This window comes from Megalopta genalis, chromosome 12, assembly GCF_051020955.1.
Source record: "Megalopta genalis isolate 19385.01 chromosome 12, iyMegGena1_principal, whole genome shotgun sequence".
NCBI classification, from domain to species: Eukaryota; Metazoa; Arthropoda; class Insecta; order Hymenoptera; family Halictidae; genus Megalopta; species Megalopta genalis.
In genome coordinates, this window is record NC_135024.1 from 10,844,857 (window position 1) to 10,865,640 (window position 20,784).

The 20,784-nt window shown below is 32.2% G+C and overlaps 1 protein-coding gene across 10 annotated transcripts in view; it reads left to right on the forward strand.

Annotated features, from left to right (window-relative positions):
• The first annotated feature begins 1,853 nt into the window (after positions 1-1,853).
• The window catches only part of Dpp10 (Dipeptidyl peptidase 10), a 51,103-nt gene continuing 32,172 nt past the window's right edge, over positions 1,854-20,784 (forward strand). Inside the window, exons 1-3 of one of the 10 annotated variants that reach the window (XM_033474950.2) lie at positions 1,854-2,023; positions 2,083-2,184; positions 18,726-18,887. In XM_033474950.2, coding sequence (XP_033330841.1) covers positions 2,152-2,184; positions 18,726-18,887 — 195 coding nt within the window. In that variant the 5' untranslated portion in view covers positions 1,854-2,023; positions 2,083-2,151. Of the gene's footprint in view, positions 2,185-9,089; positions 9,254-9,523; positions 9,872-18,725; positions 18,888-20,784 lie in introns of those variants that run through there. The other 9 variants (XM_033474951.2, XM_033474949.2, XM_033474952.2 and 6 more) reach the window with 9 other exon arrangements.

Here is a 20,784-nt window from a genome sequence, read left to right on the forward strand (position 1 = left end):
TAAAATTAGATCTTTATTTACTCTTTTCCCATTTATAGAGCATTGCCAATGAACATAAATGACATTGTTTCAGTACTAACACATTATCCCCCAGCGATTGCTTAATTGAAAAAGCTCACAATTAAAAATCTAATAAATTTTTCAACAGCAATAATAATTTTACTTCTGTATCAGTTTACTTCTGAATTCAACGTAATTAAATAATTTACTTTGCGACTATTATTTAACAACTAACCACACGTGCCGAGTACTAAAAAATGACTGGCCCGTGATGCTTCGCGACAATGACAAAACTGCATTTATTTAACCTTCCCGTCATTTTTATTAGAATGTGTACTCGGATTAAAAAAATAATTCATCCAATTCCCACGGAAGAGTATAATTTTAACGATCTTAGAATAAAAAAGTACGAAACCGGTCCTTTTGACCGGCTCGATAGGTTTAGCGTTAAAAGAGAAATTTTAAACTACTTTTTGGTACAGCTCTCTACCACAAAAATACTGATAATAGTCTTCCAGCAGGTGAAGCGTTAACGTAATCCACGTTTCGTTAGACTCGGGTTCTGCCGAATATAATAGACTGCGCAGGTTACGCTTTTCATCGGTTTTCAGAGTACAATATAACACTCGCATAAGCAAATATAGTAACGATTATATAAAATAAATGAAAAAATAATAAAATCAAACCATTAACGACTGACAAATATCATTGTAGCGTATAAAATGCATTCTGTGGAACAAGAACACGGTTAGTGGTCACTGTAATTAATGTTTACGTGTCTCCTGCTATCATTTTTTCCCCAATTAGTTTTGACAACAGATATTAATTTGCAGTCCGTCTGGCTGGATCAATACTGTCTCATGAGGTACCCTCGTTCATTGGCTGTACGTCGGTTGTGGCATATGTTGCTAGTTGCAGACATAAAACGATCCTACAACTCAACGGATGTTGATCATGCGACTGTATCCATCGAAATACTATGAAAGTCGTTACTCTAATGTTCACGCGGCCGTAGCATCGAAGTTTGCGAAACGCACTGCACTAAGAGACTACCCCGACGCCGGAAGGATAGAATATACCATGGAAGAAATTGGTATTGGCAACACCGTCATTCTAAAAAGAAGAAATACCTGTGGACAATGTTTAACGACAGCAATGTAACGATACACGGTGCGACAGAAGTTCGAAGTGTTCAAATCGAATAAAAATCTTGTGCTCTCGACATAATAACACGGCAATATTTGTAATTTAGTTTTCCGTCAAATTCACGTCAAATGCTTCGCCTGAACGACTATTTCAAAGCAACTAGTTTTCAAAGAAACGTTTATAACTAAAACATTAGAAAATTGGAAAAATGTATACTTTAAACGTACGCGTAAGTAGAATATTATCGAACTCGTAAGTACGATGAAAACTGGTTCGAGTAATCGAGGGATGATTAGGAAAACTTTCTGGAAACGTGGGAAACACAATCAATTTATAGCTTCCGAGACAATACATGTATGCGCGGAGTACTCGTGCTTGCTTTTTAATACGAAAGGGATTGATCAAACCGTTACGATTGTTACGCAGATACTCCTTCTCTCAGTTTAAATAATAGTTACTGTTTTTTTTTTATTTTTCGTAAAACGAAATTCTCGAAGGAAGCAGTATCGTGACAGATTATACGCAACACGGTAAAATCGTTCTTCGTCGCTTGTGAACGTGTAAAATGTTAACGTCCATGGTTGATCTTAACATAATGATCCTATTCGCGTTAAAATAAGCGAAAAAAGGATACGCTAAAGAAGCGGATGGTAGCGCGCAGCATCCAAAACGCGCAGGCTTCATTCCCGCAGCATCATTGGAGACAATCTTCCTAGCAGTACCAGAAATTCTCACGGTGTATGTGGAAGTCAAAGAACGTGTCGTATCGTTACGGAAACCAGTTACAAAGAATTACCACCGTCTGTCTTTCGATCTTTTTTTCTCCCTCTCTTTCTCTCTCTCTCTCGCTCTCGTTCTCTCTCTCTGTTCTACTTATGTGAGTGTGTATATCCTGTGTACATCGCGGAGTGCTATAATTTTTCGTCGTTATTCCAGGAGAGCATAACATCCTATTGATTACTCTCTAAGTTAACACTATCCTCAGAAAATCAATTTCTATTTTCAATGGCAGATCACGATAACATTTACGACGACGAGGTAATTAATCAATTTCAACTTCCTATATTTATCTCACTTCGTTCCACTGTATTCGAAGCAACAATCCACGGCAAGTAACCAAAATGCGCTTTAGAATCGATAGCCTTTGGATCATTCTTACAAACATTTCCGAGCAACACTCCACTTGTAGAACAGTGCAGCACGCGCACAATTTTACAGAATTATTGCTACATCGCATCCACGCATGTTACAAGCTAAAGCCATCTCGATATACTTCGAACGAAACAAAATTTCAGGGAAAATTTACGCGGTGCTTTTGATTGACACGGGTAAATTTGTTCCGATCATGATATGTCGAAACGAATAGTCTTCCCTCGAGTTTTAAGTGACCTTCTTTTCGTTAGTGTCGCTTTTTAATTGATGCGTTTCCGTGACATATACATCCCTTATGGACTAGCTTTTCTCTTGTACACAGATGCGTTGCGTCCGGCCACCGTTTAAAGACAATTTATCTGTGCAATTGGTACTAAAGAGGATAGCATCATTATCGAAATTATGTTCTGACTAGACCACGAATTTTATGCATTTGCAAGGGAAACGAATAGATCGAATATTAACCATGTAAACATTCTTATTTTGAACTCGTATCCCGTATCTTCCAATTGGCGCAGACTATTTTTTCATAAAAGTCCGCAGTCTAATTGTGCCTCCAATCTGAAACAGTGGACAGCCGAAAAGAATTTAAAAATATTGATATATTAGTTGATATTGATATATTGATACATATTACTACATTGATATATTATATAGTATTGATATATTAGTTCACTAATATTATTAAAAAGAGTTAAATGTTTCCCGTTTTCTGTAATCGGCGTAAACAATTTTTATTTTGCGCAAAGATCCGCGGTCTAGTTACGACACGCTTCATCGCATTAACAACGTCACTTTGCGATCATATTTCGGTAGAGAAACAATCCTGCTGTGAAATTTCCGTGGACCTATCGTTCTTGCCCACGGAGATCTCTGCTTGAAGAAAGAAATGAAAACTTATCGGGCGATTAACAACAAATTTTCAAACTGCTCGTGTCTCTGCTGCTCGATACGCATGTCAAGAGCTCTGTGGATTGCGTGAAATCTCTCGTGTGGCTATACTTCTTAACGAAAACTTGTGCAGAATCATTTATAATATGTATGTACATGGAATGCGCGTAATGCGCATCGTGTGCCTTAAGAAATCTCGCGTACGTACGTATACGTTCTTGCCGAACATCCGCCTCAACATGATTCGCGATAAATACGGCACAATTACACCGTTGTTCCTCCGGGACATAATCGTGGTTAGATTAACCAGGAACATAATCCCCTAGCTAACGCGGACACAGCAGCGCCCGGGGTAAGTTTGCGCGGGTTCTCGCGATCGCAGGGGAATTCGAATGGAGTTTTCTACGGTGTTTCGTAGAAATAATGCGACAGCGCCGATGTTATTAATGCAACGATGCTGGAGCTTTGTTCTCTTGCAATTTCTTGATCCTAGAAGCATTTGACAGTAGCATTTGCGTCCTTCATTTGTATCGATGCTCTATTGTTCGCAGGCTTAAAAGGGGTAAGTCGAGTGTTCTAAACTCAAGCTTTCGCGCTGTTGTGAAATTAAACTTGGGGATGCAGCAGCGAATGCAGCAAGTTGCACTTGTAGCTTTTGTTAGGCAAATTCTGAGAGAATAGACGATCGCTCGAACGATTTAAAAGAAGCAATTAGTTATTGGAGGTCAGGTCACGTTCAAGACGTTGTCTAAGATTCAAGATTCTACGAATCGATTGAAGGAATTTTTATATATACAAGTTTTATATAAAGAAATTTATATTATCGTTTGACTATTATTATGTATTTTAGACATATTGAGCGACCTATAGAATATATTGTAGATACTCGTGTCAAGCTCTTTTGATTCATTTATTTGGTTCGTTCGTGGAACAATGCACGATGGTTATCAACTATATAATTAACGTTATAACTAGACTGTAGATTTTATGAATTCATGGCAAAAATGAGTAGCTGAAATATAAGATTATGAAGACACACATGAGAAGAATTGAATAATATTTGTACGTGAATAAAATTGGTATGTTCAACTTGTCGAAATCATTAAAAGAAACAATTCATTTTAATTTCTGTTTTTAAAATCGTCTTGCACAATTTTTATTTTACATAAAGACCCGCAGAATCTAATTATAATTAACATGTCTCATTTTTTCTGTTATAATCTCTGATGTTGTAAAAATGTTTCCATGAGAAATTTTTAGATAAACTTCTTCGTTTGAGAATAAATTACAATAAGACGTTTATACGAAGCGCGAAGTTTAAATAAATCTATCTATAAATCTGTCATTGTTACAAAACAATATACACATTAGTCGTGTTTAGGGTTCGTTCATTGTAATGTCAACTTTAATAGAGCAACATACAGTAGTTTATTCTGTTAGCTGTTAAAATCAATTCACTTTCTTCTTTTACTATCTACAGACATACTTTTGTGATTTTCCTTGCAGTTCATGTTTTTGTAATGTATAGAAGTCGTTTCTTTTTTCATGAAGTAGAAAGAATAACATTTGTAACATAACAAATAAATGTGCACGTATTCGGCAAGGAAACGTGTACATTTTACAAGAAGCAATGATTTATTATTTATTGCGATTGATAGAAATGAGATGTTCATTTGTTTTCCAAGCGAACGATGGACCATTCGGACATGTCGGTGACGTGGCGGTTCCGCTCCATGAATATCCGCCAGTGTCAGTGATAAAAATAATCGGTTCCTTGTTTTAGACTTGACGAGTTTGTACTTGTTCATTTTAATGACGTAATTTTCCTTTTACAGTAGAGCCCGTCTTCGCATGAAGAAAACTCGTCCGTAATAATAATAATAATTAGGTTTTTATTCATTGATGTAGTATCGGCTGGCTTAGTTATATCGCGGATCAGATTTTGTTAGTCACGCCTTTGTTATAATGTAACATGTGTGTTAAAAATTAATGATATTCGTGAAATAATGTGCGCGTAATCGTGTGCAAAATCATGTATTGTCTTTAAACAAATTAATGGTTTTCGTAGAATTACCAATTTCCTACGAATGTTTTGTTCCTTCGAAGAATTTTCTCTCCTTCTTTAACAATGTTGTTAAAGTTTAGTATTGCTAAAGTTTAGTCGCATTCTCTGTGTAAAGTGTGGTGAATTCTTTCTCGATTGAATTTTTCCAGTCGAATTTCGCATAGCAACTTTTTCTTTCGAATCTTTTCTTCCTGCGTACTTAAAGAGTCTCGCTTGTACATCGACGATCGACTTCGACACCATACTTAGTACGTGCGATGTGTATCATAAATAAAGTAGAGTGCCTAATCTTCGTCCCTCTAATTACACATTTTCTGATGTTAAGTGTTGCAGCTTTATTGATGAGAATTGAAAATAATAGAATCATCGATAGTGGGCTGAAAGTAAAAATAAATTAATTCGTTGCTACTGCAGACCTTTGTAACGCTTTGTTTCTCCGCGTGTAGTGCACTGTAGTACATATCTAAAGATATATTTCAGCATCTAACATAGCTAATAGTACCATTGTTATTTAACCGCTTTTATTTATGAACGATGTTCTCGTACTGTCATATTTCATCTAATAGTGGCAATCGTATTAGAAAATGACATAGTGTCTAATTTTGTTTCTTTACATTGTTCTCAACATTCCTAAAATGTTTCATACGAAACAATTATCGAATGGTATAAAAGGAGAAAAGTAGGTCGGATGCACCGAGTGCTGTGAGCATCTACACCATAAATATTTATATATAAATTTATTTAAACAAATTTGTGTATGATTTTATGCATCCAGACACGTAGTTTCGTCAATGAAACAATTATTAATTACAAATACACTGTTAAATTTTTTATCTACCAAAAATAAGTCGCCGAATTAGGGTCACTTTTTAATAACTAAAAAATGCATTCTTTCACGTACTTATTTTTGTTTTATTCAATGGACATTCGTAAATCTTCGATTCAAGATCTATGTTACTAAACTCGCAACACAATTATATGAAATTTTTCCCACCAAAAAATTCACTTAATTTCCTTCCAATTATATTAAAATTTTGTATAAGTATTAAAAATGTTTACCAGGGACGAATTGACAGCTTATCAACTCTATAAAACTTTAATAATTTGGCTTTCCAGAAATAAATAACGGCCATAAAATTGTTTCTTTCTGCTAAATAGTATCGTAAAAATAAATGTTAACAACAATACCGTTCATTTATTTGAATAAGTAGCTAACCTAATGCGACTGCTGTCGAATCAATATTTCATAAACGTATCATCTGTCAACAGAAATAATTTTATTTTACAGACAGAAAGTTATTAACAATTCATCGTGTTTCCATTCCTACGCGTTAAATAATAAATAGTAGAGACTCAAATAATAAAGAATAAATACTTATAACTAGATTTTTGATTATGCTTTCGTCAATTCTGTTTGAAACATTAGCAATTACAATTTTTGATTCTGTATACTTGTATACCAACGATTATTTATAAAAATCCGTTCAACTAGTATTTCTCACATATTCTCTATGGTTCTCTATTTAATAATGGAATATTGTTAACTAGATTGGTATGTTACATTGGTATGTAAAACATGGTTGGATCAAGATTTCATCTTGTAAACTTTCTGATCCATTGAATATCGTTGTTGTAATTTTTTACAGTATCTATATACTATATACTGCTCGAAACAAAAACTATACAACTTTTTCCACGCATTATAAAAGCACGTTCGCATCATGATCGATTTGCCACAAAAACTGCATTCACCTTTCCCCAGTTTCTACTCGTGTTCGCTTTAACAAAAGAAGGTCTTCCTTTCTTGTCTGCGAGTTTTAATTTTGGTGCCAGTGATCGGCACCAATGTGCGGTGATCTTAAAACCCACATCTGTCGATTGTACTTTTTGATAAATTTAATCGACAGTCTCTTTTTATCTAAATCGACGATTTAGTGGAATCAAAAGTAGCACAAAGCATTTTTCATTCAGTTTGAAGAAACAGCTTCATCAGTCAATCCGAACACGCTTTCCTTCGCTCTGATTACATCTTTTAGTTACACAGTCCGTAATGTAGTCGTAGCCTCTTTTCACGATGTAGTTGCTACTTGTACCTACAACACAAACGTCATCAATCATCGCCACCGCTCTGTCAGAAAGTTCATTTGTTCGCAGCATTTTTCTTGTTAATTTCTTTTTAAATGTTCCTTTCAAAAACTTCATAAATGTGCATAAACTAATAAATGCTTCGTATGCCTTTGTAAGACATAAATTAAAAATAATTTAACAACATTAAATTATTTTAACTCAAAATTATTTATAATACTAAATTATTTCAACTCAAAATTATTTATAACATTAAAAAGATATTATTAAAAAAATATTGATGTTTATGTGGATTATGAATTCTATTTGAATATACAGAGTTGGATAAGGTAGGTAATATTAAATATTGTTTTCGGTACACTGTTTCTCCGAACTATTGCCAAAGAAATAAAGCTACAATCGATACGGTCTCGATTTTGTTTTAATTAAAAATCATTGACTAGGTAGATGACTGAGCAGATTTGTATAGAACTTAGTAAATATGTACAACTGGCACAACACGAATAATATTCTTGGTACTACGAATATATCTTATAAACACAGAAGATAATATTATGTTTCGTCTGCAACACCATACAATAGTAATACAATAATAATAAAGAATGCGACATTGTGTATAATAAATAAACAATATAAAAGATAATATGAAAAATATAATAGAATTGAGGAAAACTATCACTATCGTGTTTTTGGTTTATAGTTCTTGTACTCGTTATTTAGATCAATGGAATTAATATAACATTGAAATTTAGAAACAAATATCGGTATATAAATAAATAATAAAATATTAATACGTCTGAATATTAGCTTTTAGTAGTAGTTTCCGTAATAAATTTGTCTTGTTTTTAAACATTTTATCCTATTACATGATGTGGGTATCCGTTTATTACGTATACCTATGTTTTTACGTCTGTTTTTATAGTACTACAACTTGTGACAACTTTTATTGATCAGTTTCATCAACACCGTCACGGTCGATGTTATAAATACTTAAATTGTTCTCACCCCTGCTATATGGAATTAGAAAATATTCCGCAATTTAAATGGATATCATATCGTGCAATTGATATACGGTGGCTTCTCTTAATCCCTAAATTAAAGGTGAACTCGTTTTTGCAGGACTTATTTTCTTGCAAATCAACTTATACATAGAAAATTGATACAAAGTGGAATAAGTTAGATACTATCGTTGCTAAAATTGTTTCTGAAATCTTAATGATTATTTCTGCAATCAAGACATTATATCAATTTGGTCTTTATTTTGAATCTCACTGAAAATCAAACTTCTTGCACTGTAACATAGGCTTAACCACAAGCATTTTGTAATAATTTACCATGTTTTATTCTCTTTATACATGTAACAAGTAATTTTCTCATGAAAAGCAAACTAAGTAAAAGTTTACTTGGTTTGTCATTAATATGACCTTTAATATGACCTTAACCAGTGGAACATCTTCCTACTTTTTTTCTAATCTAATAATTAATTTTCTTTTCAACAACGTTCGGCAAGTTTACCTTCTCATTGTAAATATCAAAATTTAACTTTGCGGAAAGTAACAAATATCAACATTAATATAGATTGGGGATTCCCGGCGTTTTGCAGACGAACTGTAACAGTGTCGCCAACTGTCCAAGTTTTAGTTTGAAGTTAGTTTCCAATGTTTTTTAAAACTTAATGTAAATAAATTTTTATTTTGTTTCTGATGAATTTGCACAAATTTAAATGGTGCTTTATTAAACAAATTTGATAGTTTCTTTAAATCTTTTTCTTACATTATGAATCTCCTTATGAAATATGAAAATGGAAGTGTCACGGTTTTGCTTTGAGCCGCTATAGATGGAATATTTTCCTAGCGATTACGAGGGCTTTTGGTGCAGTAGAGACTTATTGGGAGTTGCAGGATGGAGATCAAGGTAGTCTGATGATGATAAAAGTATGAATATTTGAAGGTGAAGTGGAAGAAGGAAAAAATGAAGCGTATTAATAAAGTGTAAGGGTAGAGGTTAGGTTGGTGTGGGCAACGTAGTAGAATAATGGATCAGAATACAGAAAAAGGAAGAGTTAACGTTAAGTGTAGACAGGCAGTAAAATATGATTAAAGTTTAAAATGCATTGAAAGCAAACAGTACCAACAAAGTGGTGTAGATTCTGTAAAGTGAAATGTTTGGGAAAAGGTAAGAATGACAGTCTACTAGGAGTATTAGTAATAAGAAAAAAGATAATTAGGTACAATAGAAAGTAAGGACAGAGAAGGAAGAAGAAGGGGAAGTGTCAGAGATAGTCACAACTTTACGTGCAGTTGCAAATGAACTTAAAGAAATCAGATGTAAAGTCAAAATATGTGGAGAAGAAATGAAGATAGGGATACAAGACCTGAAAGTGAAGACCAAACGAAAGGAGAAGAAATGGGAAGGAGAGAAAAGAATGATGAAAGAGAAAGTACAAAGACTGGAAGACAAAGTAAGAAGGAGAAAATGAACAATGTGCAAGTGAAAAAGAGTATAGGATTGGAGAGAACAATGGAAGAAAAGGTGACCAAATTAGAGTTAATTTTCAATTGAATGAAATGAATAAAGTTTTAAGAAAAGCTTATTTTAAGATTTGTATCAATTTCTTTTAAATTTTCAAAGAAAGTTTTAGGTATTCTTATTATTCTAAATTTTTATAAACTCTTTTCTATCCTATATAAGATTTATTTTGATTTATCGCTTTGCTTTTCAATGTAAGTTCTGTTCTTTTTCGTGCACTTTCTTGATATGTCGTTCGTTATGGATCATAACGAATATATACATATATTAAATTAATATTATGTCACATTAAAAGAGACTCGACAGTATAAAATTATGGCTCATGAAATAGAGCACATAAATGCATAATATGGAAACCAGGTAATCGTGCCTCAAAAGACTTGGCGCAAACTAAAATGAATTCAGAATATAAAGTATCATATAACAACTTTAGAAACTTTACGACAACTCTATATATAATAACTCTAGAAGCAACCATTATGAATGTTTACTTTTCTCCCTGGAGAATTGACATAATTCAATAGTGTCTACTAATGTATCTGTTTACACATATGCACTTTATCCTATTAAAAGATTCTTTTATATATCAAATGTTCAATTCTTGACAGGCTTTAAATAAACATAATTATTCCCAAATAAAGTTTATTAATCAAAGTGAGCACTATTGTAATTGATTCATTTTGCCAACAAATTATTTGTTTTCAGATTTCACTACCTCAGGAATTAAATGTTTGATATTCATATAGAGAAATTAAATATGAATCAAATTCCTTTAAATATTACAATATTTTTATCTGATTATAAATTATCCTGTTTCTTGTAGTCGATATTCATGTAATAAATGTACAATGCATGTTTAATGAAATATTTATGTACTCAATCGTTACTCCATGCACTGCACCCATTTTTCATTTGGCTTGTTAGAACTGTATGTATGAATTGAGGTATAATAGATAATAATATTACTCGTCTTATTTGTTATTATATTTTTCTTTCTGGCTATTGTTGTCTTTATAATTTTCCTCTTTCAATTTTGAATTATGTGCTTGTCAGTTAACTTTCCTCTGTTTTCCATTCTACTCTGGTTTGATTCTTTTTCTTACAAACACTATTGATGATATTGACTCTCTCTCTCTCTCTCTTTGTCTCTGTCTCTGTCTGTCTCTCTCTCTCTCTCTCTCTCTCTCTCTTTTTCTATTTTCCTTCTATCCCTATTAAATCTGTTTGAGATAGGACTTCATGAAAACCTTTAACTAATTCTGTAAACTCTTCGTGATTTATTTGTTTACACTCTGTTAAAGTTACTTTCTTTCAACCACCTTTTTGAACTTAGATTACAAACAATCACTAACAAGATGTTTAAAAATGTTAAATCACGATCAGGATTACACTATAAAATGGGTCAAATCAAACATAAAAAACCTACTTTCATGAGGAATAATTATATCACAATCTTAAAGCAATGATTGCAAGTAAGAAAAAATTACTTTAAAGTGTTGAATCAATTTTTCTGTTCTTTATACAACGAATTGCTTAATTTACATTATTAGGTCATGGGTGTGAGTACTTTAATTGCAATGTTGCATCGTGTATACAAAATTTACGATAATCACTATAATAAATTTAGAATTATTTACAATGTTACTTTTATCTTCTGTTACTCTTGACCTTGATCTTTCGTATACCCGACTTATCTGTGCAAAAGTGGATACTCAAATCTGAATAAATAATTCTGTCGTCTTGTGTTAAAAATAGGGCGGATTCGCTCTTATGATTTGAAAATGTCATAGGGCAGGTAATATAAAGCCGAGGACTTAGATCGTAATTTCGACGAAAATATGTATTTTTCGCTTGCACACGTGCTCTGCTACAGTTTGGTCGGATGGCTGTTTTTGCGAGAGTTTTAATTACTAAGTAACTGAAAAAAAGCTGAAATCACAAATTTTCAAATAGGTTTCTTCAAAATGAAGTAGGCGGCATTACGTAATGCAAAAAGTTTGCAAAGAACAATTACAAGACACAGTTGACCATATTTTAAATATAACTTAAATTACTATAATAATTACTACTCTCTCACTCTCTATCTTCCTCTCTCTCTTTCTATTTCTCTTATTGCCAGAACTCTTCCACAGCAGCCTACAAACTTGTACATTCCATTAATATAAAAATCTGTCATTTCACTTGGAAAGAAAGGTGACTGCTTTGTGCACATCAGCGTTTTTCAAACGCTTACTTATAAAAGAGATCGTCAAATATAGTAATAGTTGCAGAGTGGACTATAACGTGGATGTCAGGATCAAAGAAGCAATCTGAGACCGTGAGATGCTTAGAAGTACACTTCACTCGTTAAAAAGTACAGAAGTTGCTGTCTTTTTTTAAATGAAAAAAACGTTGGCTGTCGAAATATCACCTACAAATACCTCACGAAATTAAAATATTTTTGTTCACAAAATGAAAACTCGAAGTCTAGAATTTATCGTAGGAATCGTTTGTTTAACTATTTAGCAATTAGACAAGTCCTAGTAAAAGTTTTGCAAATAAATTACGTAACTTATGCAAATAAAAATTAATTTTTTTCGGCTTTTTACTTTGAATTTTCAAGCATGGTTTATTAATTCTTCTCTCATTATTTTGAACCTTGTATAGACAATAGCATATGGAAATAAATATAGAAAGTAATCAGAATATTCCATTTAAAAATAATACGAACGTTGCATTTTATCGTTCATAGAAAAATCATACTAACTTTTCAAACTATTTAATGGTATATGTAAATGGATTGATACAATTCGAATTGTCATATGTGAAACGTACTTGTATAACAAAGAATTCTGATATCGAAGGTTCGGATAATCGAAGAGATTCTGCTGTACTTAATTTCTCTCGTTCTTTTAAAAAGTTCTGAAAAATTTGTTCATAATCAATGACTTAAATTAGGAAAAACCGAAATATCCTTAAAGTTATTGTTAGGAGGTGTGAAAATATAATCAACGTTCACAATTGTAACATGTTAATATCAACATCTTAATATGCTTAATTGAAAGATACGAACTATACCAACTGTAACAACACATAGTCATTTTTCCAACAGATATAAATTCTGTACAAAAGAATAGGGTTGACAAATTAACAGTCCACGGACTGCACGTGACTATTCTCCCTACTTACCTATTTCGTCGAGCGAGATGTAGGAGAACTGCCTACTCCATATCCACTCGACTCTATCGACCTATCTGTCTGTCTTTGTCACATTTCTTTTGCTTCTTTTTACGAATGTATTCTGCTGCGTGTGTATATGTTGTTTATGTCGTATGTGTGTGCTAATGTCAGCTGAAACAACTCGAGCAACGAGTAGGGAAGGAAGTTGGCCTCCCTTGCATCAACCCTATGTCAGGACCTGGATGTATTTTGACCCAAATTCTCGAAAGTTGAGCACAATTTCGGTGTCGGTGGTGATTAGTTGACGCTGATGTTTCTTTGTACCAAGAAGATCAAAATCAAACTTTCAATCACGTTGAGAATTCCTAAATTCGCAGCGATAAACTATTATTACTATAGACTAAGTTTTGCCATGTTTTTTAATTACTATGTTTACTAGTATCTTTCCGGTAGCTTTGGAAACAGAAAAATGTCTGTTGAAAAAGATCGCTAATTATTTTTTATATAAATAGGCTTTTTTATCTCATTATGTTTTTATTTTGATAGGAATTAGTTTTTTATCTACAGTGTTAAAGAGTGATTTTGCATAAAGAAACGAAATATTTTAATCTCTTAGAGAATATCTTTCCCGAAGTCTGTATTTTCCTTGTTATTTTTCAATGTAATTAAGTCGTTGAAAGAGGATTATTATTATAATTCTTATATATTATCATAATTTTCTCTCTCTCTCTCTCTCTCTCTCTCTTTCTCAAAGAGTTCAGGAAAAGAAAACACATGTGATTAAGGTCGAAACAATATGACCAAAGTAATTACAAGGTTTAAATAAAAATATCAATATTACAGAGAATTATAATAGTGTTAACAGAATATATATAATAATATATATAATAATAATAAGAATATATATAAGAAATATATAATTATAAGAATATATAATATATATCAGAATTACAATAATATATAATATCTATTCTTATAACACTATTATAATTCTCTGTATTACTATTATTGATATTTTTATTTAAACCTTGTAACTACTTTAGTCATATTGTTTCGACCTTAATCACATGTGTTTTCTTTTCCAGAACTATTTAATTCAACGTATTCATTTTAATACACTGATTTGTTTCAATTTTTTCAATTGGCATTTGTAACTTCGAACTTTATTGAGTTTTAAACAAGCGATCATTAACATGGTATGACAAAGGAACGATTTTTCATTTGTATGATTACTACAACGCTCTTTGCAGATAGGTGTCGATAAAATGTCTGTACTGTATTTCCCTTTTCCAATATCTTTCTCTCTGGACTCGAGATGTTAGACCTAGATACTCTTGCAGTTTTTAGCACATCGATGGCTTATCATTTAACCGGGTTGTTTTCCACTTGACTGTCAATCTGTTGACTGGTTCTATTTCCGGAATATATATCGTTTCACCTACAAAATTCAGTCCATTTATTAGAGGAGACAATGTATCAGATAAGATGTTCACTGTGTACTTCAATGATTAAATTCTGAATTTAAATTATTTGTTGAATTCGTCTTCCCTATTTCTGGATTTTATTATGTTCGACATACTCTTCACGAGTGTGTAATTGAGTAAAATTTATACTTATTAGGATTCGCTGTGTAATATAAACTTACTTGTCTGAGTCGAACGAAATGAAGTATAATGTACTTATTGCGGCACCGCGTATTTATAAATTGCAACTTGAAATTATTATATAAAAATTTGAGACTTTTAAATAGAATACTATATTAGAGAAATGTTGCACAATGGTCTGATATTTATGAAAAATGAGACAAAAGTAAAAGAAAAGAATCATTTTGTCAGTTGAAAATTGTTATATAATTTGATTAATGCAAAAATAATCATTACATTCATTCGCTTTGTGATTTACTGTTAATTTTTCTAACAATTGTTATTGCTTGTTATATTCCTTGTAATCCTTTTACGGTTTATTTGTTGTTCAATCTATCTGCTCATTATAACGTTTCTTATTTCTATGGATGGAGTTCGAGTTATATTTGCTAGAGAAAGCTACAAATAATGTCGTTTATTGATACCTAATTACAACATTCTATTTTATTTAAGATTGTTTGTAACTAGTACGTATATTATGTAATAGTGGTATGTGGTGGTATCGTATTGCCACGAATATGGTGGAAATGTTTATTCAATCTAGAAGAAAACGACGTTACACTGATGGGTGTACCTATAATTGTATATTTTATTAAAGTGTTCGCGACTTTAATTCTTTATGGCCAAAATTGTTTATGCGAGTATAGAAAAATTTATGTAAGCCAGGACATATCAATCTTTAGATACATATAAATTGACAACGAATTAATAAATCTCAAGAGATTTAATTTTTTCGGATGTGTGAAGTAAACGTTTAAAATCGTGCTGCACAATTTCCCCCATTATGAAGTAGAAACAACAGTACAAGATATTTTTGCGATATTGCCACTGAAAATGAAATTGAGCTAAGAAGCATAAAGATTAATTAAAGCTTGACTTTGTACATTCCTACAAGCTTATACTATATTAACATTGCTCAAGGTCTTCGATGTTATTATTAGATGTTTCATAAATTATTGATTGTAAATATCCTTAGAAATAAAAGCGTAAAGGGGTCTACATCTGATAAACCAGCTGATCGGTGAATTAGACCGTATGCATCAACCTTCGAGGACAGTATTTAGAGGTAACTAGCACGAGCCACTTTGGAGCAACAACCGCAAAACAGTGGTTTTATGGCATGTGTCCATTTGAGAGTAAAATTGTCGCAAGTTGCTCTCGGAAGTACTTCACGCCAATGAACAATGCGCCTGACAGTCACTGTCACCAACAATGAATGGCGTTAAATTATCTGACAGTTGATGTGTCACGACAAATGGGAACAAATTAATGTGACTACCTGAAAGTTGCAGTGTCAGACAAAAAGATAGCATACGTTAAAATTAACGTAATCTTTATTTATTTAAAAATGGAACCATAGGTTTTGTAAACGCAATCTCGAACGGAGACATTTGCGGTAGAAGAATAGTCGACAACTAAATCCTTTACAAAGATGAACAAATTTTAACGTCGATTTTCTTGAAAACGGAGTCCCGAATAAAAAAAATATTACACCAAATTTTTTCTTATTTTTTCACGTGGAATCACCTCCTGCTTGGTTGTACTACGAATTTCGGCCCACCCTGTATAAATGTCCTTTTCTTGTTATTTTCCGCTGGACGAGTCTAATGGCTCTGCCTGAAGCATGACTGTCCCGGATTGATCGGTTTGCTCGCTCTGTGCACGCTTGTAACCTTTGTACCTTGGCAGGCCGTTTAGTAAGCTCCCTAATTTTGAGGTTTGTAGCGGCCTAAGGTCGACGCATGGCATCTAAACTTACTTAGCTTGATAATGCAAGCAGGGAGACGCTAACTGCGTCCTCGCATGTTTCAGTTGACGAGGTTCGTGCGTACTTTCGTGCTTTGTTACATGAAATCATATGAAATTATCAGTATGAATATCACAACAAATGAACTCTCTCTCTGAATGCAGCTCGCTTGATATTAATAATAAAAATAAATACTTTTCTCTTAAACCTTACTGTTTATTATTTTTATTTTTCGAAGTGGTTGTTTATTTCTAGACTGTGGATTTTTATGCAAAATAAATATTGCCTGCATTAATTGCAAAACAGATAAGCTGCGCAACATTTTTTTCATCTTTTAATTATTTTATTTAGTTGAAAGTAATGCAATAATATGTTTAAATTCTTTAAATGTTCCACTGTTCTGTTTTTGATATACTCATTTTTATCACAAATGCATAAAATCTGCAGTCTAATTATTATTTCAAAAACAAAACATTCTGGAGAAAGCTGTTTTAGACAGAAGTGTTGAGGTATTAAACATGAGATACATAACATAACATACAGATACAACATACATAACATTCTATTGAACTTTCATAATCCTTCGACGTTGAGTAGATGTGCACTGAGGCCACGTCAAAGATAACACGATTTTTTAAAATAGAGTACACAATTTTTTATCATTAAGCGTTAGAGTTGATCTAGTGAGATCTTTGTTTTCGAAGATGCTTTAAAAGACGGGTCTAAGTATTTTTGAAAATAATGTTTCCGAGTAATGTGTTAAGGTTAGGGAAAGTTCTATTGAATGATCAAATCCGTTTGATCTCTTCCTCGGATGTCCGACTATTTTTACAATTGGACAGTACTTGCGACCATTGTCAACTTTGTTCACCAGTTTCTCACAACATATTTTTCAAGATATTTATCGTGGCCATATTAAATCCTGCTGTTTCTATTGAAGCAGCAATTTATTTCATTTAATTGCCGAAAATTGAATATTTAGGAGACAATTTATATTCTCTTGGTCGAAATGATCCGGTCATCACAGTCCAAGGGTTAAATAGAATGTTTAATACATCTACACGTTTGTTTGTAACTTTCTTCTAAAATGCTTCCTTTCTCAGATAATTGAGCTTTCCTTTTTCAAACGGGTTATATATGCGATTACATGGAATAATTTAGCTTAAAATAGAACATCAACACAGCAAAAAAATACTTATAGTTCAACGCACTTAGCATTATCATCGGAAATAAGATACAGTAGAACCTCGGTTATCCGAACTTATCAAGGAAACATAAATGTTCGGATAATGGAACAGTTGCTTAGTTGCAACTTCAGTTATTCAACGTTCGAATAATCGATGTCTGCTGTTAAACATTTCTACCCTTAACAAGCTTAATACCTTCGTATTCTGCTTTATTAGCGTCAAAATAGTTGACGAATTAATAATGGTTCTTGCTTACCAAACACAATTGATAAAATTTAGGTAGATGAAAGGTTCGATTTGGATAAGATAGAACTTAGGAATTTGGCCAGTATTACAATTTATATCTAACAATAGACAAATACTTCTTAATATTTTCTATTCTGATAAGAAAACGTTTCTCCATTGTTATACTGCTAGAAAATGAATTACTTGAAATACTTGATCATCGACTTGATATCAATATTTGTTGTAACAATACTACGGATTTTATGCGTTTATGACAAAAATTGGAAAATAAAATGCGAAATTGTGACAATATTTCAAGAATTTAAAAATAATGTTGCATTGCTATCAACTTATTGAAATTATTAAGCAAAGAAATTAATATCTACGTAGATCCTATATCTTGTAATTAATGCAAACAGTTTTTATTTTGCATAAAAATCCGCAGTCTAGCGATTACAATACTTGCATAGTGACACTTGTGAGCGTTGATGCTTACACAGTTCGCGTTAAAATTGAAAAATTGTAATGATCTCATTCCATTCTCAAGAAATGTAATGAAGAACTGTCTTTGAGACTAAATGACAATATCTTACACGAATAACTTTATATTTGTCGAATAAGATAAATATATTTAAATTTAGTTAAATTTGTTTATTCTTTTATTTTGTTTATCTTTTAATTAAAAAATTGAATTCGATAATTACAAAGTTAATTACGCCCATGAGTTACCTCACAGTAATCGGCTCCACTACCCTATTCTATTGATATTCGTAATACTGGCTCAATGAGAGAACTTGCAATTTTATTATCAATAACGTTTGGTAGGACGATAAAATATAAACGATGTATTGTTCTTGATGACTTGACATTAGCGTTAGTGAAAAAATTTGTGATAGGAGCTTGTCTCAGCGAATCAAAATCAAAGAAACTGGCGCGGGATTTTAATTGCTCTGTTGGTGATCGTCGCGGTCCTGGCTTTGATCGTGACATCAGTTGCTCTGTTGACGCCACCGGACGAAGGCCCTAGAGTACGAGGCACACGGCTACGGCTCTCCGAGGTATGCGATACTATTTGTTATTTAAGACCCTATTTCAGGAACTAATGCAAGTTTAACTCTTTCAGTGCATAGTTCGTACATGGTACGGACGAGACCCACTCCGTTTAATTTGTGGTACGGTAAATTCTCTGTCTTTCAGCTTGTGAAAAAAACTGAACAATATGGCAAGAGGAGGGGACGATTATTCAAGCCTTGCGGCTCGTTTTTATAGTTACCGATTGTTGAGGATTGTAAAAACGAGGCGCAAGGCTCGAATAATCGTTTCCCCTCTTCCAAAATTGTCCATTTTTGTTCAAAAACTGAAGGACAATTGGGGAGAATTTTCTGTATTTGGAATGACAAATAATTGAAAGATTAAAATCATTTAATAACGCCGATATATATTTTTAACCCACTAAAATTATTAAGGAAAAAATGCAACTTCTAAACTGCTCCTACTTTTTGCAACAGATGTATTCATTTAATACGAATGCAATATAAAGTCATCAAATAATATAAAAACTAGATACATTGTCTATTACACGACTTGTCTTTTTCAAAAATGAATATTAGGTAGATGAATATTAATAACACTTATGATTGCTACGAATACGAATTGATGTTTCGTATTTATCACATTGACTGCCAAGCCTATTTTGAGAGAATCCGTTCTGGACGCCAACATTTCCTATTTTCCAATAATAATAAGTAAAAAATAATAAATAAATCCTTTTTTTTGTTAATAATGAACCTTTAACAGATAAAATAAAAACAAAATAAATTCTGTATTTCAAATGAATTCGGAACATTTATGTATAGTTTGAGTGACATATTTAGGGCAATGGCCATTGAAGTGCACGAGCTAATGTTTGTTATAACATTCGTTCATTATTGTATGTACTATATATAGTATTTACGTTATAGATTCAGATTATATTCTTAAATAAATTATGCATTAAGTTTGTAACTTAATCCTGTAATGGTGTACCGGGATCTCTCGTCACCCCAAACCAATTTTCTGTATATTGGTTTTCGTTATAGTATGTTTCTTTTGGAATATTTAGATACTGTAGTCTTAGAAGTGTGTATCTAAAAGTATTTTAGCAAATTCTCTTACGGAATTTTTAGAAAGATTCGGGTGTGACAGTTTGTAATCTTACTAAACGTGGTAGCAGTTAAGGATTAACATTCCTAGTATCCTTGTGTTAGTAAATATTGACGTACAGCGTAAATATACTGTAACTATAACATTAGCTCGAACCAGTGGATAATCACCGGAAACAATTTGAACTATTGGAAATAACTTGCAGTCAGTTGAACTGTTAAAGAGCGAACGCGCGCGCGCGCGCGCGCGTTTATAAGTAATTAACAAGTTTATTACAATTTATAAGTAATTACAATAATGTAATTTCTTAATAATAATAATAATAATAATAATAATGATAATAATAATAATAATAATATTTAAAAAGATTCATACATTAAGGTTTCGTACTCAAAAAATTCTTTTGTACATCATATTCAGTTTCTCGCAAATAAAATTAACCTTTCTGCAGGTCTGATTAATTTTTTTACAAATGAAACTCGCTTAATTTGTAATTATAATATTTGTAATTATTTGTAATTATTTGTAATAAAATTCACATGAAATTTGACAATTCAATGACATTTTATCAATAATTATTAAAGATTAACGATGATTGGTAATATTTGTATTATTTTGTGAATAAGAATATAAATTCGTATTGAATTTGAAAATCGAATAAAGGACGGTCAGTCTTGATCTGTGAAAGGATTAATTGGATTTGCAAAAAGGTGAATACGATCAGTGAATGGAATAATTTTATTTGCAAACAGGTAAGTACGATATAGAGAAGGATTTATTTGGCGTGAAAAGCGGTAAATTTGACCAACAAAA